This window comes from Danio aesculapii, chromosome 16 (genome assembly GCF_903798145.1).
Source record: "Danio aesculapii chromosome 16, fDanAes4.1, whole genome shotgun sequence".
NCBI lineage: Eukaryota > Metazoa > Chordata > Actinopteri > Cypriniformes > Danionidae > Danio > Danio aesculapii.
Window position 1 is genome coordinate 22,748,859 of NC_079450.1, and position 23,237 is coordinate 22,772,095.

Consider the following 23,237-nt stretch of genomic DNA (forward strand, 5'->3'; position numbering starts at 1 on the left):
CGCGAATCATCTCAGACTGGTTTCTTGAACATGACCATGAGTTCACTGTACTCAAATGGCTATCATGTCAATATGGACCAAAATCTCGGAGGAATTTTCCAGTACCTTGTTGAATCTATGCTTAATGATTAAGGCAGTTCTGAAGACAAAAAGGGGTCCAACCGGTACTTGTAAGGTGTACCTAATAAAGTGGCTGGTGAGTGTAGTTTTTGGTGAAAAAAATAAGGACAATAGAACTTGTTTAATTTATCAAATATTTATTAACAGAAAACCAATAAACAGTTTTTAATTATTATTTTGTTTAAAGACACCTCAAACTTACAAAGCTTGAATCAGTTTTTAATTAAGAAATGCAAATTAGGCAACATTTTCTCTCTTGCATTAAAGCTTAAAGTGAATATATATACTTGTACATTTAAAAATATTTAGATGGTGAAACAAGTAAAATTGACATCAACAAAATACTTATTGTCTCAATTGACCACATGCATAATGCCGTTTGACATACACAAGTATGGTTTAATTGCATTCACTCATAACACACACATGTTTATAAAGATTTAAGAAACTCTGACTAGACATATTAAAGATCAAACAATAAAAAAACATGAAGTGAACTAAATATGTGGTTTGTGTATATACAGTGAAATGCGTGCTGTATCTTTGTAGAAGTTTCTGTGCTTCTATAGATAATTCAAGCTATAGTAGTGCAAATGCAAGCCTATTTGTCTTCCACCTGTATACAAAATTCAAACTTCATCTTCCCACACATCTCTGGACCGCAGAAATATTTCAGCTGTTCTTTTATCTGACATTGCTATGCATTTTGGAAGACTTTCCACTCAATCGAATGCATGTGCAATTCAAGTTCTGCTAAGGAAATCAAAAGTTTTAGAAAACAAAAGTGCTCACTAACTACAGCGTTCAACAGTCACACGCATTTAAGTGACTAATATGTTGTGTAAATGCTTTAGCTTTGGGCGTATAACTTTCATTTTACCCAAAACTCACAATCTATCATGCAGTCATTGCTGTTCCTTCCACTTTGCTTGGCACAGTGTTTGGAACAACTCTAAATGGGTGCTCGGTCACTTTAACAGAACACCAAACCTTTGACCTTTGGGTGTTTATGAAGGATTCTGTTTGAGTTCTTTTACAGGCTGCAAACACAGACTACATCAACCCATTAATGACCACTACCAGCATAATGACAGTTCTGACTGGCCAGTAAAAATAAAGATGGCGATAACTAATAGGCAGAGCTGATATTTTTATCTGTGCATAGAGGCCTATACATTAATTGAGTGTTGATTCTGAATGGTGCAGTGGATTTGGACTCAGCGTTGCATAGGAATCATCAAGTCTTGTTTGTCCAGTTGTAAACCAGCACGTGTTGAGTGTTTTGGTGATTGTGCGAGGGGTAGGTTGCTGGTTTGCTGTTATGTTAAATAGCAGTATCAGCATGGGCATGACTTGAAATGGGTAGTTCTTGGGTGAGGGCACAGCAGTGTATAATAGAGTCGTGTGTGTGTGTGTGTGTGTGCATGTGTATGGGAAGGTAAGGCATGTGCATAAGGGGTTGTTTTCTATAGGGTGCTGTTGCAGTTGCGACAGAGGATCTCATCTTGCTCGGGGAAGAAGCCTGCTCCCACCAGAGAGACAGAGCATCGAGAGCAGGTGAAGCATGGCTGGTGCCATTGCCGGTCCTCAAACGAGATGTACTTTCCCCCGCCAAAACCTAAAGAGAGATTTGAACTGGGTTAGTTCTCAGGGATCAAAATGCAAAATAGGAACTAACAGTGACATACAGACTTAGTGTCACAACTTATGCGTCAACATTCCATCTTCATTAATGAGACAAACGCACAACGAAACAACAAAATAGGCTCTGATGATAGCATCCTCCAGCTGCTGACGTTGTTGAATGTTTAATGATATCGATGTCTGTCAGCTTAGACCTCATAGTTATCTGTGAGGTTGCAAATGAAATCAGCAATATTGCCGTTAGATGGAAAATGTAGTTCTAGACTGACATCTTGCTGGCTAGTTCTAGTTCCTATAACTTTTTTCCTTTGAACAGGAAATGTTTTCCTTAGTAAGCTAGCAGAAATGGTATTTTGATAACTAAAATCATAGTTCGATATAGTTCAATAACTAAAGCAGTTCCTGCACACTCACAAAAAAGTCGGTATCTACTATCTATCGAGCCTCGGCTGGGTCAGTTTGCGTTTCTGTGTGGAGTTTGCATGTTCTCCCTGTGTTCGCGTGGGTTTCCTCCGGGTGCTCCGGGTTCCCCCACAGTCCAAAGATATGTGGTACAGGTGAATTGGGTAAGCTAAATTGTCCATAGTGTATGAGTGTGAATGAGTGTGTATGGATGTTTCCCAGAGATGGGTTACAGCTGGAAGGGCATCCGCTGCGTAAAACATATGCTGGATAAGGTGGCGGTTCATTCCGCTGTGGCGACCCCGGATTAATAAAGGGACTAAGCCAAAAAGAAAATGAATGAATAAATGAATGAAAATAAAAGCAGTATATATTTTTTTTAAATCCATTTTAGGGTCAAAATTATTAGCCCCTTTAAGCAAATTTTTTTTTTCGATAGTCTACAGAACAAACCGTCATTATACAGTAACTTGCCTAATTACCCTAACCTGCCTAGTTAACCTAATTAAGCCTTTAAATGTCACTTTAAGCTGTATAGAAGTGTCTTGAAATATATCTAGTATATCTAGTATCTAGTATAAAATATGCTGGATAAGCTATTATTAAACTATTATGTTTAGAAATGTGTTGAAAAAGTCTCTGTGTTAAACAGAAATTGGGGAAAAAATAAACAGGGGGCTAATAATTTTGACTTCAACTGTATATATAGATGCCAGCAGCTAGCTGTCTGCAACTCTCTCTCTCTATATACATACACGCACAGTATATGGTAAGATGTGTGCATAAGTTGATTAGCTGGTTCAGGTTTGTTCAATTGGGGTTGGAACTAAAATATGCAGGACACCAGCCCTCCAGGGCCGAGTTTAGACGCCCCTGATGTAGATATTTGTAATTTGTAATGGTTTCAAAATATACATGCAAACAGGCATTTTCAATAATTGTAAATATATATATATATATATATATATATATATATATATATATATATATATATATATATATATATATATATATATATATGTAAATGTAAATATATATATATATATATATATATATATATATATATATATATATATATATATATATATATATATATATATATATATATACAGTATATGTGAAACCCAAATATGAACATTTATGTCATGTAGTGTTGTGGGGTATTACCGAGTGACGCTACTGCATAATTTACCTGTAATAGGTTTATTGCAGGCTTCACACTTCTTAGCATACAGATTTCCAAAGCATTTGATGCAGTATGGGCTGTCATCACGAGAGGTGAAGTGCTGGCCAGCTAGCTGGACTTTACAGCTTGTGCACACAAAGCACTCCTTATGCCACGGCTCATCCCTATAGGTCACACCACCTTTAGCCAAGGCCTGAGATGGAGAAGATGGAAAAGTAACATAGCATTAAACTTTTATCAACTTGATTAGCATAAAAATTGCACCTTTAATTAACTTTAACGGACTACCACTTTATATGTTCAGACAAAAATTTAGTTTTTGTTGAGCAGCCACAACGAATTTTTGAGACATCAGTTTTATAAAGCATCTTGAGACTTAAAATAACTTTTCATACATTCTCGATTAATTTTCTAATCAGTGTTGGGTAAAATCAAAACCTAAACTGTTTCCAGATTTTAAAAATCCCTTGTGTTTCACATGCAAATAGCAAGAGATAAATGATTTTTTTAAACTATAGGGTCGAGTCCAAACAGATGGTGGTCTGTCAAGACAGGATGTGAAATTGACAGGCAGAGTTAATCAGTGACCAGCACGACGTCTGATATTCAACAGGAAGATGAAATGAGGTCAGAATTCAGACTTTTTTGTGGAGGAATGTGTGCACAGACTGATTCAAAACACATGGTCACTTATTTTTAAGCAAAGAAGCTGATGAAGTCCCACCACTGACCTGTTTACATCGAGTACAGCGCGGTGCGAACTTGTTCTCATAGCAGGGTACGCAATAGTGGTCATCTTTATCTGGGATGAAGGACTTGGAGCCTATTGGCTGTTGACAGCTGTTGCAAATAAAACAGCTCTCATGCCATGTGGAGCCAGCATACTCAAGCTTCCTGGTTCCTGAGAGAGAGAGAGAGCGAGAGAGAGAGAGAGGAAAAAAGAAAGGAAGGAAGCCTTTAAAACAAACTGTTTCCTTGTTTTCTGTTTTCAAACAGATGTTGAGACAAATGTGGCACAAGATCTATAAATGTGGCTGTTAAAGTACTTTTTAGGCTGTTTAAACCTTGTATTAGGATACATTTTTGTTGATCTGATCAAGTGGGTAATGCTAAATACAGGTGGAAACAGCGACTACAGCTGAAAACATTTTAAAAGCTTGTCCACTTTTGACCACTTCCAGAGTGAGTACAAAAATAATCAAAATAAGTGGAAAATACAACATTTAAGTCTCACTAAACTTTATACACATTCATTCAGTCATTTTCTTTTCAGTCCCTTTATTAATCTGGGGTTGCCACAGCGGAATGAACCGACAACTTATCCAGTGTATGTTTTACGCAGCGGATGCCCTTCCAGCTGCGACCCATCACTGGGAAACATCCATACACTCTCATTCACACACATACACTACGGACAATTTAGCCTACCCAATTCACCTGTACCACATGTCTTTGGACTTGTGTATAAAATGGGGTAATCGTGAGCTTCATCGTCATCAAAGCAGATGACCTGATGGTTTCCCTTTCAGTGTTCATCATTGTGCACAAGAAAGAGCAGTAACTGCTTCATTCCGGACGCTTTTCAGGGATGTAATTGTAGACCTACCTAGGCCAGTGGTTTTCAAACTGTGGGGCCACACCGTCAGGGCTATATAGTACTTCTATTTATTAAGATGTTCATAAAATAAGTGTGCATCAAAGTAATTTTTTTGTATGGTATATAAATTACACAAGCTTATTTTGCAAAGAAAAAGCCCATATATACATCCGAATGTGGTCAAAAATGGACAAAGGGGATTCATTTAAATGCCGGGTGCATGTAAAAGCCAATGTTTATACTCCGTTGTCTCCTTGTGATCCATTCAACCAAAACTCTTAATACCTCATAAACATCTCAATCATCAAAACATCCAAATGCAATCTTTAATACCAAGTGTAAACAGGGCCAAAAATGTTTTGTGCTTGTCCACTTGCAACCAGTTCTTGAAGTACTCAAAAACACTTTAGCAGGGGCGTCATATTGCGGGACCGGCTGATAAATTTAATCAGCAGTCTTTTCACCCAGTGCATGTTTTTCCGCCTGAGACTACTTATCATTGGAGTTTCCTTACAAAAGACAAACTCGAGCTTTCCAAGTGACAAAATGATGATCTGACAGTAGAGACTCATCAAACGATTAGCAGGGTAAAGGTTGTCGCTCGTAATCCTCTAAGCGTTTCACACGTTACTCAGATCAAAAGGCCTGCTGAGAACCTCCTCAAAGAGGCCCGGCTGCCAAAATCACAGAAGAGAGCAAAAGATAAAGGTCGTAATCCTCTGTATAACCGAAGACATTTACAAGAAATATCAAGTTGCATCAAAACCATCTCGCCCAAGTTCAAAACTCACCCTTAAATATGCTTCGCCACATTTATTTATTAAAGCAGAGTGTAATCTGTGAAACGGAGCCGTCCTTTCTTTGTCTTTTTCTTGTCATCAGCACATCACAAACAGAGGTTTAACCACTAACAATGTGTTCCTCTTTCTTTTAATATGGCCCTCGGGTTACATGCATGAATCTGGATTTGTGGCGCAATATTTATTTTTGTCTGTTTGCTTTTGGTTTGGAAACTTCTGGGGGTTGTAATACTGCTTGATTTTTACATCGGATTTACCTAAAAAAAAATAAACAGCTACGAATTTTTGTCAATAACAGCTAGATTTAGATTTCCAAGTGGAAACAACAGGAATTTTGCAAGGAAGCAAAATTAAGTTAAATAATTCAATACGAGGCCTTGTGCAGTTTACTGATCGGTACTGGCCACATGAGAGCTGCTTTCTTGTTTTAAATTGGTAGTTCACCCAAAAAGTGAATTTACTCACAATTTACTCACTTTGGGTGGTTCCAAATGTTTGACTTTTCTCTTAAACACAGGAAGGATGTTGGAAAGGAGTAGTAATTGACATCCCTTGTCAAAAATCGAAAAATACTCTTATCGAAAAATAAGGAGTCAATACTCTTATCCAACACTTGGAACAAGTGAAGGGTGGGTATCCGATTTTTGGGTGAATTATCCTTTTAAGATTAAAATTGACTTTAAAAATACATTTTTAACTATAGACCCTTAAAAGGTGAAAGAAAAAAGGCGAAAGGACACCTGTGAGTCAGTATGCTATTTTTTTTTTATTAAGATCAATCATAATTTAGTATTTAAATGCGATTTTAAAAGTAATAACATCATCATTGGTTATATTTTCTAACAAAGTAGTTTAATATAAAATTTATTATAGCTAAAATTAGTTGAATGATATTGCACTACTAATTAAAGTTTGGGGTTGGTTATATTTTTGATGGAGGTCCCCTTTGTTCTGTTTCCATAATCATACAGTAAAAACAGAAGTAATATGAAATCTTATTTGTTATATATTACAAAATGCTATTTATTTGTGTGATGCTACAGATTTTGTATTTTTTGCAGTTATTAGCATCAGATGATTTTTAAATACTGTATGTTGATTTGGTGCTCATGAAGGCTATCAGTGACTACATTTACATGGACATCAGTAATCGAATTATTTGCCTTAATCTGATTAAGACACTAATATGATTAAGGTGTTTACTTTTTAAGTTACTTTTTGAATTTCCTTTCATGACCTTGTTTTACATGTTATAGCACATAATTCGATTAAAGTCGTTGCGTTCCCACGCTATCCACATTTCCTCCAGAGGTTCATGCAATTTTGAGTGTTTCATTTTTTATTTGTTGACTTTAACTGCAGTTTAGCACTTTCACTTTCATTCAGGAACATTTCATGCATGCCCCTAATCACAAACTGATATATTGGATGTAAGTATGAAATGCTGGAAGAGTTGTTTTAATGGAATTTCATACCGTACACGGAATGGGAAAAAAACTCTGCATTTCGTGATAAAGGTGTCTGTGGTCCTTCACTGACTCTGTAGGTGCAGAGAATAGTGTCAACAGCCGTGTGTGTATGGACTATCCTGTCGCAAATTGCGGTGAAAGTCCTACACGACGATAATAGTTTGAATGCGGTGTTTACATGTCAGTACTGCACTTCAATAATGTGACTAAAATCAGCATACTCCACATGTCTTAATTTGATTTCTCTTTAGTTCACTTATGACCTTAATCGGTTTAAATTAATCAAAAATCACTGTTTACATGGTAGAATCTTAATCAGAGTATTGTCTTAATCTTATTCAAACTTGATTAATGATGTTCATGTAAACAAACTCAGTGTTGGTAATTATCAAGTATAATTATATATTAATTATACTATAATTATAATTATATAAACTATTAATGTTTCTAAAACAAACAAAAAAAACTGACTCCAAACTTTAATTCAACTCAAACCACTGTTACACTACTAATTACAAGTCAACTCAGTCTATCTTTATTTCAATAGTGCTTTATACTCCCAAAGCCACTTCATATAGAGGAACTGGAAAAAAAGAAATAAATGAAAGCCATAACAATATTTCATTTTGTATGGCATACTCGGCATATCTGGCAGGAAAAATGCTTTGGTAGTTCTAGTTAGATTAAAACGGAGTAAGTTCTGTTTAAATCAGTCACTGCCGAAGGACAATACACTCAGCTCCACTGACCCAAAGAAAGTGGCAATGGCAGGAAACCAAAGCTCAAGCAATTGACAGAAATGCAGAAAAAACATGAGGTGTAGTGACTACACCTCATGTTTTTTCTACACTGTAGTCTACAAACTTCACATTAAGCATTAGTCATGGTGGTAGTATGTCCCAGGGCAGGTGTTCTGACTAACCGAATGGGGATTCTGAACACATTGACACAAAGCTCCATACTTTGGTCTAACCATAATATCTATGGAAGATCATTGCCTTGCAGTCCTTAAAAAAGTGCACAAAATTACTTTCAATACAAGTCTCCTCAAGCAAACCCTGTAAAAGAACATACATGACCTCTTGAAATTGTTAGCTAGTTTTGAGATGGATGCAGCCTTGGTGAAATAGTTTGCTGGCTTATCTCCTCTTCTCATCAGAGGCTTTGGACGGCTGCCATGCACAATGATTTGGCTGAGAGACAGCAAGCCAAGCAGACTAGCAATTATATTGTCACATCTAACCGGGTCTTCACCGCTCAATACTCACTCACTTCGGCCTTTCGCTCTATTTTAGTCTGGTACTTTGGATTTGCTTTGGCAGAACTTTGCAACTTTCCCCCTTTTTCAGTCTTGGCACCTTCATCTAATGTTACCTGCATACCTGTGGTTGTGATAAGCTGTCTGTTTCAGAACTGTGAACAGTCTTACACAACAGCATTGAGAACGAACTGAAGGAGTGTGAAAGGGCTTGATTTGAGACTGGCCTGAACAGGATATGTCAGGTAATGACACGAATTATGTTTGATGGAGCTTGCAAAAGGCAAAAGAGTAGGTCTGTACATGAGCGCAAAAATAACATCTGTCAATATGAAATGGCAAAAAAGCTATTAAATAAGTAGTCTGTGTGAATAAATGGCACGGCTTTGTGATACTTGTTTGCTGTATCATTATATTGTCCCGTTTTATTTGGAAAAAACGTCTGTCATATCCTGCACACAGAAATGAAGGCAATTTTATGACAACCTGTCAAAAGTATAACTTGAATTAAAAATAAATAAATAAATAATACTAGTTATTAGAACCGTTTTTCTTCCATTTACAGTGTGGAATAATTTTTTTCAAGTAATTCCCAAGTGCTTTTTAACACAAAGAATCAGTTTTATTAACTAATGTATAACTAATTTAAATAAAATAACTAATTTATAACTAATTAACTAATAACAACTAATTCTTATATTTGCCATGATGACAGTACATAATTTTTATATAATACGTTTTTTATGTATTTTGTGCATTTTTATGTATTTATTAATATGTATTTTAGTTATTTTGCAAGATAAAGTGCAATTAAAGTGCTGAAAGTGTAATTTCAACACTTAACTAGGTTAATTAGGCAAGTCACTGGACAAAAGTGGTTTGATTTTCTGACCAATCAAATAAAAAATTTCTCAAAAGGGGGCAAATAACAATATTTCCCAAATAATGTTTAACAGAGCAAGGACATTTTCACAGTATGTCTGATAATATTTTTTCTTCTGGAGAAAGTCTTATTTGTTTTGTTTTGGCTAGAATAAAAGCAGTTATTAATTTTCTAAAAGCCTTTTTAAGGTCAAAATTGTTAGCCCATTTAAGCAAATTCTTTTTCCCGATCTGTCTACAGAACAAACCATCATTATACAATAACTTGCCTAATTACCCTAACCTGCCTAGTTCACCTAGTTAAGCCTTTAAATGTCACGTTAAGCTGTATAGAAGTGTCTTGAAAAACATGTAGTAAAATATTATTTACTGTCATTATGGCAAAGGTAAAATAAATGCGTTATTAAAAATGTCTTAATAAAACTATTATGTTTAGAAATGTGTTGAAAAAATCTCTGTTAAACAGAAATTAGGGAAAAAAATAAACAGGGGGGCTAATAATTATATTATTATATATATTTTTAGAAGTGCGACAAAATATGAATATGCAATATATTATGATATTTCCGGCTGCGATACATTATCGATACTCTGGTGTCTAGTATTGATATTAATCTAAATGCATAAAAGATCTAAATTATACACACCCAGTACATCCAGTAATGGCGGAAAAAACAATACATCAAAGACGCACCAGCGTCATTTAATCCAGGGGTTCCCAAACTTTTCAGCCCGCGACCCCTAAAATAACAATGCCAGTGACTCGCAACCCCCAAATTCCTCAATGGTGGTTATAAATATAGAAACGTTGCGCACACAAAAATAGGTCTACATAAACATGAGCATATTGACAACAAAAATAGTGCAACAGTCTAATAACCATATCATTTTTATAGTCATTTATTTGTTTAATTTAAAATTAACCTCAACTAATGAAACTGGTGGACACAATGTTTCCAACACCATTTCAAGTCCATTCTTGGTTTAATTTTGGAGCCAATCAGCGATCATTTTCAATATTAAGTTGTGGCCTCTATTTATATTTAATGTATTTGATTGCCGTAAACAGCAAGAAGGTTGCTGGTTCGAGCCCCGGCTGGGTCAGTTGGCATTTCTGTGTGGAGTTTGCATGTTCTGCGTAAAACATCTGCTGGATGAGTTGGCGGTTCATTCCGATGTGGCGACCTCAGATTAATAAAGAGACTAAGCCGAAAAGAAAATGAATAAATGTATGGATGATTGCCATAAAGGTGTGAGAAATTTTAACCTGGTGCTATAAAAGCTGACGCTATTGCTGTGTTGTTAATCTGTCACACCAATCCTATAAAAAATTATTACTATTAAAAACTACAATTTTTTATCTTCTGTGGGTTATGGTTGAAATATGGTAATTCTAATAGTTTAATAAAATGTATTTGATTTTGGAAATCACCAAGCATTGTCTTGCGACCCCCACGAGCTCCCGATCCCCACTTTGGGAACCACTGATTTGGTGAGCCATTGCAGTGGTGAAAATGTCAGGCATATGGATACCTTCTTCTGTTCAAGCTGGACCAGGTATTTGTGTGTTACAGACATCCAGCTCTCCCCAATCTTCTACTAGTTTCTCCCTCACAGACCTGCTTTCACTTCCTGTGGTTAGTGCTGTGAGACTTCATACAGGAATATGTGCTCAAACTATTTAATTCCGCCAAAATTTATATTAGATAAAGATATCAACATAAACATATAAGTTGAAGGCCCTTGCATTTATTTAATCTTTGCAGACTTTAGGAAAGTCTTGTAGATGCCGCCATAAAAACTTTGGCTGAAAATGTTACTAAAAATAAAACCTGTTAAAAATTTCTTTATAATTTAATGAGTAAATAACTGATGTTGTCACTGTGGACACATTTTTGCTTTGTTAAACGTCACTTGGGAAATATTTGAAAAAGAATTACAATTTCACCAGAGGGATAATCATTTTTCCTTCAACTTCAAATTAACAAGAAAATTCATACCAGGCATGACGGTTTTATCACAGGCCACACATTTGGAGGAAAACTCATTGCAGTAGCAGTCGTTGCACAAAAGGGCATCATCCTGACTAGTAAAAGGCTCGTCTGCCAGCGAACGGTCACAGCGGAAACAACGAAAGCAGTGCTCGTGGTAATGACGGTCCTCATAAAACAGCTCCTGAATCACAGGGACAAAAAAACAAACACCCCAATGAACATTTAAATCACACTTCATGCAAAAAATAATTGTATGGGTTTCTTCTTCTTTAGAAGAGAACAAACCAGCCTGTTCCATTCATTTTTAACCCACTCTACTGTACTTTTCACTCGAAACGTGAGCATCATAAGCAGCAGATGGTGCACTCATGTCACCATATTAGTATATCGTGTGGTTATTGCTAAAGACAAGTTGACATACCAACAGATTAGCCTTGTTTATAAGAAAAAAGTCAAAAGAGGCCACAAATTAAACTGCCTTTCCTCAATCCCAAGTACATCTTTGATTAAGATCTAAGTAATAGCAATGAAACAGCCTCTCAAACGCTTGCACATGTGCATCTAGTTATAAGTGTGTGTGTGTGTGTGTGTGTGTGTGTGTGTGTGTGTGTGTGTGTGTGTGTGTGTGTGTGGAGAACATGGCGTCTGGGTCGACTCCTCATGTAAAATATGTAAACACATAGTAATAAGACAGGAAGGGTGAAATTTATGACCTGTGCCGCAAATGGCCAAGACAAACAGCAACTTTATTTAGCATCTGCTGTCTCCCGTTATCAATAAGTCATCAGATTCTTTGTCTCTCTCTATCTCTCTCTCTCTCTCTCTCTCTCTCTCTCTCTCTGTGTGTGTATGTGTGTGTGCGTGGACTCGATTTCCTGTGGGGAATTTACTACGACGCTAAATGAACTGCATTGTTTGGCTTTTATTTAATTTAGAAGGGATTAGTTTGAAACGGGAAGGATTAGGACTCAATTGGTTGCTAATGTTTTGCCTTGGGTTTTCAACATTGTTGCTCTGACTGAAGTTGAATGACATTTCTAATTGGACAAATAAATCCTTCTCTCAAAAGAACCATTGGACTGTTTCTCCATGAAACCACATTTAAAACACTTTATGGTGTAATTCCTCTTGTTTTTCCCCCCAACCACTCGCAAATGCTTCCATAAAATCAACATTTCGCCATTGAGAGTGAACCAGACTACTTGATTTCTTTTCTCTGGTCTGGAATTCATATATACTTACTTAAAAAAAAATAAAGTTATATTTTACCAATAGAAAAGTAATTGCTTACTGTATGCACACTGCCTGTTTTTTTTAAACCATGCATACAGCTTGCACGTGTGCTTTGGAATATTTTTGCACTACACAGACCTTTGCATGCTTAAATATTTAATATTTTATATCTATATTTTTAATTACAGTATGTATTTACAGTAAAGTATGCATTTAACAAAGTTATGTAAACCGTGTAAACTGGTGAAATCTAGTCTGTGCAATAGCAGTCTATCCAATCTGGAAGGCGAAGGATTAACGATGCAGATTTTGCAAGTGCATTCATTACTAGTCACTAGTAGAAAATGTAACTCTTTAATTTTTCTGAACTGATACTGAAAATACCTTTAAAAGAAAATTGAGACCACTCAGTACTCTAGTTTTTGCTATAGAAGGGCACCTATTTGACCTCTTAAAAGATGTAAGATAAGCCTTTGGTGTCTCCAGAATGTGTCTGTAAAGTTTCAGCTCAAAATACCCATCAGATTATTTATTATAGCCTCTAGAATCTAATCATTTTGGTGTCTAAGTACAGTGTAGCTGTTTTTGTAGCCTGTGGCTTTAAATGTAAATAAGCTGCTTCTCCCCGCCCACGGCTCCAGCATGCTTGTCTGCTTCTCCTGCCCTATATCAGATAAACAGCAGTCAGTGATACAGATGAAGCTGAAATACAGCTCAGTTTACAATACAGTCAGTTTATTCCATGTATTGTGGTTTATTCAAGCCTTTGTGAAATGATGAGCCATACACAAATGCTGTTTGCAGTACACACACACATTAGTATTTACTGACACCATGCGGTCGCGGTGATTATAGCGATTTCCATAGAATTATATAGCGATTTTACTGTCTTTATTACAAACATGCTCTGTTTTAAAAAGTTTTATAACAATCACAGAGAGTTGGAACAATCACAGAGAGTTGGAACATATATTTTAATCTCAGTTCTTTGCAAAAAATGTTCTGTATACATGTGTTTATAGAATGTTATTGTAGAAAAATGGTGCCTGTCTATGAATTCGGTGGGTGGGGAAAACCATACTCCTACGTCACGTTGCGGTGGACCTCAAAATCACTGGGATTTGGTCCTATTTTAATGTCAGGAAATTAAAAAAAAAAACCTGTTGTGTTTATATAACTCCGATATGACAGTGGACACACTATACATACACACAGTTCAGCTTATAAAAGTTGATTTTCATAATATGTATGCGTTTTGAGTAAAATGCTCTAAATGATAACACTCATATTTGAAATGCTGAAAGTACATTATCAGCAGTTTATAAAATAAACATCAAAATACTTATGAAATGTCTTTATTTTGTTTTGAGAGTCTCAAAAGTCTTAGAAGATTGGAACAACACGAGGATGAGTAATGAACAGGATGAACAGACTTTTACTTTTGCTTGAACTAACCCTTTATTGGTATATTCAGAGAACCGATAATTACTTTAAAGTGAGCTTTTAATTTGACATTTTTACTGTTTTAGTACTTGTAAATGCTTTAAAAAGTGGCAAGTTAAAGGTCCCATGAAGTTAAAATAAATTTTTTTAGATGTTAGCATCGGTATTGTGGTAAGACTTCATTTTGATGGTCTCTATTGTACATTTTGTTGACTAAAAGTTACATTGCAACTACATGCCAATTACTTCTCATTTGAGTATCAGTAGACTGCATAATGTCTGCTGATACTGCTCCTTCAACAGACATTTAACTGACTATAAGAAACTTTGCAAAAACATGTCAACTTACACTAACCCTAATCCCAACCAAACCTAACAGTCTACTTATAATCTACTGAGAATTAGTTGGCATGTAGATGCAATGTAACCTAATTTCAACAAAATATGTTAAAGGGACCATAAAAATAAAGTGATACAAGCATGGTTAATTTTTAGGATATCTATAAGCTAGTGTGTACCAAAACAGTGACACAATTCACATTTAGAAGATATAAAACTGATAAAATGTTTGCAGTTTGTCACTTGGATCAACATGGATCAACGGTTTTATTTGTGTCACCTCATACTTCAATTTCTCATTAAATTGAGACCAATCAAATGCTCTCTAGTATCTGACATGCCCCGCCCCCTTCAAAACGCTTTTCTTTGCACTCAACCACTCAAAACAAAATCCTATTGGCTGTTTTTTAAAGGGGAGGAGCTACTCTGTCCCACCCTCTCTTCATGTTTTGGTTGCGATTGTCAAACTTTGAATAAAAAATGCACATTTCAAAGCACTTAATGTGACTTTAAACAAAATTCTACATACATTTCATGTGATGTCATTAAGTAAAAAAACTTTTTAAAACTAGATAATGAATTCCCATCCTTAAATTTCACCATACGTATGTTAATTCAGCTTATTTCTGAGCTAAACACCATTATTCAAAAGCAGTTTTTTTTCTAGCTTTACATTCTTGAAAAACAACAATGTGAATGCTATAGGACCAAATCTATAATCCCTGTTTTGGTCTAGACTAAATGAACAAAGACCACCAGACTACAAATATAAGCACAGCCTAAATTAGCAGACCTGTCCCTTTAATTAGCGTCACTCACTCTTGAATCGTGTCCTATCAGCTCTTTGCACTCGTCACAGGTGTTGGCGAACAGACTGTCGTAGCAGGGGATGCAGTAAGGGTTTTCCTCCGCCTGGATGTACTTTCTGCCGTATAGAGACTCCTTACAGTTGTCGCAGTCGAATCGCTCGCTCATGTTGCTCCTGATCCAAGTTCAGTCCCTGTAACACAAGAGGTGAGAGCCTTCAATCACAGGGAAAGACAAACTAACAAACACAGGCAGATCCATCATGAGGCAAAGCGACTATTAAGTTTTATTGCTCTGTGATGATAGCTGGGAAATGAGAGGGAGGAAGCTGGAATTTCAGCACACGACTCTGTTCTGCGTGTGACGTGGCAGCTGTAGTGCAGATTTAAGAAGAGCCAAGTGTTAAACATTTCAAAGTTCACCCCACACTTTTTTGCTATTATAATCATTTTGTTTTGAGAGCTCTTTTGCTTGGCTACAGAACAAAGAGTTTAACTTAAGAATTTTTTTAAAGTCACACACTGTAATGATTGTTTTAAGATGTTTCTGAGTATTTTAACTGAGAAATAAAGATGCATGTCAAAACCTTTTTTTAAATGTATGATTGGCCATAATATGGTAAATAATGTTGCATGTTTTTTACTTGAAAGAAATTGAATTTATTTAATCAGTAAAGGGGCGTTTAAATTGATTTAACGTGACGCTGAAGACTTAATCAAATGCTGTGTTTACATGAACCCATATCATGCATTTATAATTCGTACAGTAGCTAAAACTAAAAAAAATCATGTGACAATGGGAAATAAATTGCCAAGTCAATTTCAATGCAGTTTGCAAAAGGCAATTTAAAGCCTTAATCAGTAAATTCAATAGGACATGTAATCACTTAATAGAATTTAAAATTTAATTTATAAAGTCAAATGACAAAATTTGCTTTAAGCTTGGCTTTTATACAAAACTTCCTCTATTGTATTTAAAGTATTATACTATAAAGCTTTTATAAATTCATGGATCAACGATCAGACATCCCATTTTGGTGTCCGCATCAATTTAAATGTTCTTTGTATGCACTAATGTAGGGCTGGGCGATTAATCGAAAAGAATCGAACTCGACATTCAGAACCTATAATCGATCAAATTTTTCCAGGTCAATTTTTTCAATTAATTTTCCTACCATATGTGGAGTCATGTGACCCCGCTCTGTTTACAATTCTGCATCAAGCACAGCGTATGATTTGGCGCAGCCTTCACTTGTTCGCATACCTCTCGCTGTGACTGATGCTGACTTCTCAAAAAATGTAACTATACATTGTGACGACGCATAGTGCAAGCTCTGTGATTGGTCAGGTTGGTAGCGTTGACGAGTGTAGGTGGTGCGGAGAGGCCAAAAAAAAATAAATAAATAAATAAATAAAAGGATCGTTCATTAATCGGAATAGAGTTAAAATGTTCAATTAATCGAGATTTTCATTTTAGGCCCTATACTAATGTATTTTATGTTTTGAATCAAAGTACTGTGTCTACTAATAATTCAAACAACTTGTCAAAATAAAATGTAAAACTACGGGTGTAGTAACAATACTTAACTCATCAACAGATATATTCAACCGTGGCTCATTGGATATATGTGCCCAGGGCTACATTTTTGAGAACCGAGAAATATGCACCCTGGGCTACCTATGCTTGCGGTTTTTGTTTTCATATATTCACTAGAGCAAGGGTGCCCAAACTTTTTTTTATAAAGTGCCAAAAACCAAAGGTAAACATACTTGCCGTGGCTATTTTTATTTATTTATTTAATAATGTTTAAAAATGTCTAGAAACCATTGCTTTATATTAATTAATACAGCATTTTTTACATTTTATAATGAACTTATTACAGTAAAAACTTAATTGATTTGCTTTATTTGCTTGATGTCTTCTGCATCCTCTATCCGTTGAGTGACAATGTTTAAATTTTTTAAAATCTGATTCATTTACAACATTTAATTGAAACATTTAATTTGATTTTGTATTTCATAGCTCAGCAATAAAATACAAAAAATGTTACGTCAAATTAGAAACGACGATCTCTGTGTTAAAGGCAGTTGCCTCCAACCATCTCCATCATTCTCACTCTCCACTCAGATGGGACGGTGGGTCAAATCAAAGGTCACAATGGGCCAATTTTGGCCCGTGGGCCATACTTTGGGCATCTCTGCACTAGAGGCTGCCATGTATATTTTTGACAATCTCAAATAAGTTACTGGGGCATGTTTTCTCAAATGTGCCATTTCTTGTAAATCCACAAGAGGCCACTGTGTACATTTCTGCCAATCTCAGTGTCCTTCTTGCGCATCCGTAAGAGAAACCAGATGGCTTGTTGTGCATAATGTATCAGCTTGATATCAATTGATCCACCCACCTCCCCCTTCTCTAAACCCAACCGATAGTGTTTTCAAAAGCAAACTAGAAGAGAAAGGCCATTACAGAAAAGCCATATGCTTTTACCACAATTTTAACTGTCATTAGCTGAATTACCCCCAAGCACATATTTCTTGGTTCTTAAAAAAATTAGCCCTGGGCACATATTTGCAATGAGCATGTGCTGGATATATTACAGTAAAAAACATATTTATTCTGACTTGAGTTCATTTAAACAATAATAAGATCATCCTAAATGTTATTACATTTTAAATAACTAAAGGTTTCGTTAATTATGGTTAACCATGGTTTGAAGGATTGTGGAAAAATATAAACATTTAAAATGTATTTTAAAGCTTTTAATATGCCATCAAATGATTTGTGTTCGGTATATTCCTGACATGATTTTTGATAAGGAAATAGTTTTTATATCAAGGTTAAAAATAATAAATGTATGAAACAACTATATTTAAAGCTGTACCATCCACTGTTTTCGTCATTGTTATAGGTTTGATCCAATTTCTGGATTTTGGACTTAAACAAGACGCCTCGCTCAGGCATCCACATGCCAGAAAACAGACAAACCCGCCGCAGAATGACAGATAAAAGGCCTTGAGATCACAGAGGTAAGACTATATTCTTGACTGGAAAAAGACCTCGTTCTGTTGGAGGTCTGCACGTTTGCATGTTTCACCAGCAAATATTTGTGAAGTAAACATTTGTGCCTTGGATGCGCAGACCACCTAGAGAGCGTGTTTAGAGAACAGCAAAAGTGACAAGAACTCTTACGTTTTAGAAAGAACAAGCGCTGATCCTGAACAACACCGATGGGAGTATGTTTTTGTTTTGCAAGTCCTGTCTGGCATCTTCGTAGAGGGAAATAGATCAGATTTGTTCACATTCGCTACAATAACAGGTTCACAATGCAAGATTATAAAACCAGTATAAGCAAAACTCATATCATATTATTCAATATATCATATTTATGGTGGCTTGAACAAAAAAATAACTTTCCGACATACTATCATAGATTTTTATTATTACGCTCAGTTAACTTCAGACTTCCAATCTGCCAAACACTGATGACCCCTCTCTCTCTCTCTATATATATATATATCTGATCCAGGCTGACAAAACCTGTCAATAACCAGTAATAAATTGTATGGGTGCCAAAATAATGACTATTAAGATCATGTTCCATAAAAACACATTCTGTAAAATATATAAAAATGAAGCACTTTATTAAGCACTCATATTTGGATGAGTTTTAATACTCAGATTGCATATTTGCATATAGTATCTTAACAAACCAAGCAGACACACAACATCATGAGATGCTAATATTAGGTTAGCTTTAGGTTGTGAGGTCAGGTGACCAAAATTCAATGTCTAGTCAGTGTCTAGGGACACAGTTATTTTGATGTCCAATAACGATGTCAAATGATGCTGATATTTCGTGGATTTTAGGTTGTTGGAAAGTGACCAAAATCCAAAATAATTTATTCATTTATTCATCTGGTATGGCAACCAAAATTGAACGTTTGATAGACGTCATAGTGGTAACGTCATTAGTGTAATGTGACGGACGCTGACAAAGGAGTTGTGGATCCAAATGCAGGGTTTATTAAGACAATGGTCAGGCAGGAACACAGGAACAAACAGATGTATACAGAAAATCCAGAGTCGTAGTCAATACACAGGCGAATAGTCAGTGCAGGCAGCAGACATAGTAAACGAACAAACAAGATGAGGGTCACAACACAGCAAAGCAAGGCAAGAGAAATGCGTCGTAATGTTCTCAGTAACAGATAAACAAGACTCAGCACCGATGTGTCCATGTGCGCTGTATAAATAGTCCTTGTAATCAGTCCTTGACAATCCTCTGGTTGTGTGTGTGTGCACAATCAGCAGAATCCAGAACAGGTGCATGTGAGCAGTGCATGACTGGATCTGTAGTTCATATAATTGCGAATTTTAGTTTTATAGCGATCTGCATTTTTTGATCAGTGATCTGCAAGAATTAGATTGCTGGTGATTGTGACAATTAGACATTGATATTTGGTTGATTTTAGGTTGGATGTTGGATATTGAAGTCGGCCTGACGTTGGGTTCTGACGTCAACCCTATTTTAATTTCCAAACAAAATGCAGTACAACGTCAATCTGATGTCATGTTGACGTCCTGTGCCTACTGGGAAGTATACATCAATGGAAATATTATTTATATAGCTTTAGGATTTTATTTTATTTCACAATATTGTAGTTTTGTCAATTTTATTTTATTAAATATGCAAAACTACTTCTCTGTTTGAGGAATATGTTAACTAAGCTCAATGACAAGATCAAATTAAGCAAACAAATGAGATGTAATACACAAAGAAAGAATATACTCTACGTTTGCTCTAGTTTGTCAACGGTTTGGATTATGTTTGGTTTTGGTGTGTTCTTCCTCTGGATTTCTAAAAATCAATATATTTTAATCTGCATCTCTGTGAGCTTTTGCACAATGTTCCATGACAGTTGCCAACATTGTTTTCAACACACGTTTAATAAGTATTAAAAATTTATTAAAAAATAACACGGACAAGTTTGTGCATCATGTTTTGTAATGTCTGCTTTGCATCAGACTAAATGTATTTGAAATGATAATTTTGTTAATTAAATAATGAACCGCCTTGGTAAGACTTCAAAAACATAAACAAAAATCGTACATTCCTACATTACAATGCAATCGTACACCGCAAGTATAGGGGTCAAGGACAATATAGATGGCTTTGTGTTTTTGATTTATTTTGGTAATGCCTGTCTTGCATCAGCCGCTCTTCATAGGGGAGAACAGATCAGATTTGTTCCCATTCGCTACAATAACATACCACACGTTCACAATGCGAGGTGTTAAAATCATTTACAGTACGCACACAAACCAAGAGTGTAATAACAACACCGGCTTGACCTCACCATGAGCATTCGGCTCTGCTAGTGCCCGTCACAGAATAATATTGTTACAGCGTTGCGGCAACGCTATCAGGTTGCCAAAACATTAGCGAGACGTTGGAAGAAAGCCTTATGATAAGTGATAGGCCTCCCTGTTAGAGACAAGCCCCAGTGTATCAGTTTCCAGCCAGCTAATAATAATAATCAGCCACCACTAAAATAATGAATCTATCTGCGCTGCCCGTCTTACGCATGGAGGGTGGGTGTAATCATGGGATACGAGATGAAAGATTACGGCCAGCGTGTTTCATCTTTCCTCTGGCATGACAAAAGACTCAAATGATGGTGGGTGTGAAAGGCTAAGATAAAAAAAAAAGGGTGACGCACCTCCCAGAGCTTCATAAATAATCATCTGACAGTCTTTTACCACGGTGATAGCACTTACTCTCAGCTCTAAAAGCTTCTTTCCTCTGGATGTGCTCGTAAATTAGGGAGTGTTAATGTTTAAGGCTCCTGCGGCCCCTGCTTTACATCATTACAGAGCTGCGTTTGAGGGAATGTGAAACGCCTCTGCTCACATCAAGGGGATCGTGCTTGTGTTTTTCTTGACGACAGGTCATGACATGCTTTTTTTTTGTCATAGTCATTCATTTATTCAAGGGTACATTAAGATGCACATTTTCTATTGTTTGGATTTGTGCAAACGAAGCAATCGAGGGGTGACTATAAAATCTGACACTTAGGAATTTATCATTTATAATAATGTTTTTTTTTTATCTTGATATAGACATTGAATGGTTTTCTTGAAAGTTAGCAAATTACTATTTGACATTTATGCGTAATTTATTAATTATTAGAAGATATGTACACATTATATAGTTATTGTTACTGAATATAAGATATTATTCTTCGTACTGAATATAAGATATTATTCTTCATTTTTAGCTAGATCCTGGAAATTGACACAAATTATAATCTAGATTTTTAACTCCTTCAGACCCTGTGACTATTATAATGGACATTACATGTCAGCACTAAATTTTTTCTGGTTCCTGATCATTTTATCTAATTTAAAGCTTGCAGTACATGAGAGTGGATGATTGTCATTTAATCAAATGGTGGTAAGGCTCGGCATTTTGTAATTTGAAAAAAATTCCCTACACTGAAAAGCAGCATGGCATCACTTCATTCCAGACACAGACATGAACCACATTTACGTTTTTATTCAGATTTATTTATATGTTTGCTAATATTTAATAGGTTGTATGTAAAAACGAGGGATTGCACTTACTAATTAAAGTTTCAAATCTTTTGTAACATTGCAAGCTTTAGATCAGGACTTTTTCAAATATGTCTGTCCAGTAGGATGTGCAATGAGTTCAAGATCTGTTACTGACATTAAATCTCCAGTAATGCTGATCGAATTTTTTTAAATTAATAAAACTATATCGATATAATAATACATGGCTGAAACTATTTCATTTGCAGAATATTCAGATCTTGAAGTTCTTGAGCATATAGCAGATGGAAATATCACAGATGTGCACATTATGTGGAGTTATAAGGAAGATGAAGATAAAGTTTGTTATAAAAATGATGCAATCTATACAACAAAAACCTCAAAATTAAAGTAAAAATCTTAATGTTTGAGATTTTGAAAATAAATTTCAAGATTATACCAGCAATCAATTTTTTATTTTATTTTATATTGGTATAATGTTCAGGAAGTAGAACTGTTCTGACCCGATGTCCATTAAAATGGACAAAAAAAAAAAAAAAAATATATATATATATATATATATATATATACTTAAAGGGTATTGAATTTTCATTATTATAATTTGGTCTCATTTAAGAATAGTGAAAACATTTACATTTTTCAGAGATTTGGAACATGATTCGGGTCTGATGGAGTTAATATAGTTTGTTTCCTTCTTATTTATTCTGAAAAATGTTTAAAATCAATAGACTTACAGGAAGAGCCACCCTCGCATGTACTGTGGCTGAAAGATGTTTTGTATTTTGTGAAACTAGAGAAGATTAGATGCTCCCTTCAAAGACATGACAGAAGGTTTGCTAAAATTTGGAAAGTCTTTTTCTCTTATGTTAAACCTCTCCAGCTGGATCTAGACTGACCACCCTTGCTAGCTCTTGACAATAATAATACATCAGTTTCTAATCTTTCATTACTCAAACTGTAACATTGAGATTGTAGCATTAATGTAGACAACTGCCCCTCATTTATTTGTGAAATAGGGTTTTATTTTATTCTATTATTATTTTCATTTATTTATTTATTGTTTTATTTTTTTCAGTTTATTGATAGGACAGTAGAGAGTATAGACAGGAAAGCATGGGGAGCAGAGAGAGGGGAAGGATCAGCATAGGACTTCGAGGTGGAATTCAAACTCGGGTCGCCGTGAACACAGTAGTGTCATTTGTCACTAACCACTACGCCAATAGCTCTGACATGGTTTTATTTTTTTAAATGAATTCTATGGGGGTTATTTTATATGTTTGTAAAATGTTAAATAAACCATTAAAAAAAGAATCGCTATAATTTTTAAGCATTGTTTATACCTTTATAGTATTATTTAAATTTATTTTTGAATTGTACATTTTGTATTTTTTTTTGTGCTGGGCAAGGATTAACATCATCAACCATTGATCGCATCCAAAATAAAAGTCTGTTTTTAGATAATGTATGTGTGTGTTATTTATATTTAT

The 23,237-nt window shown here is 35.4% G+C and overlaps 1 protein-coding gene across 1 annotated transcript in view; it reads right to left on the reverse strand.

The window, feature by feature from the left end:
• Positions 1 to 237: 237 nt before the first annotated feature.
• The window catches only part of fhl3a (four and a half LIM domains 3a), a 64,259-nt gene continuing 41,259 nt past the window's right edge, over positions 238 to 23,237 (reverse strand). The window contains exons 2-6 of the mRNA XM_056474988.1: positions 15,187 to 15,367; positions 11,359 to 11,533; positions 4,084 to 4,253; positions 3,359 to 3,545; positions 238 to 1,738 (exon numbers count right to left, since the gene is read on the reverse strand). Coding sequence (XP_056330963.1) covers positions 1,587 to 1,738; positions 3,359 to 3,545; positions 4,084 to 4,253; positions 11,359 to 11,533; positions 15,187 to 15,342 — 840 coding nt within the window. The 5' untranslated portion in view covers positions 15,343 to 15,367 and the 3' untranslated portion in view covers positions 238 to 1,586. The remainder of the gene's footprint in view (positions 1,739 to 3,358; positions 3,546 to 4,083; positions 4,254 to 11,358; positions 11,534 to 15,186; positions 15,368 to 23,237) is intronic.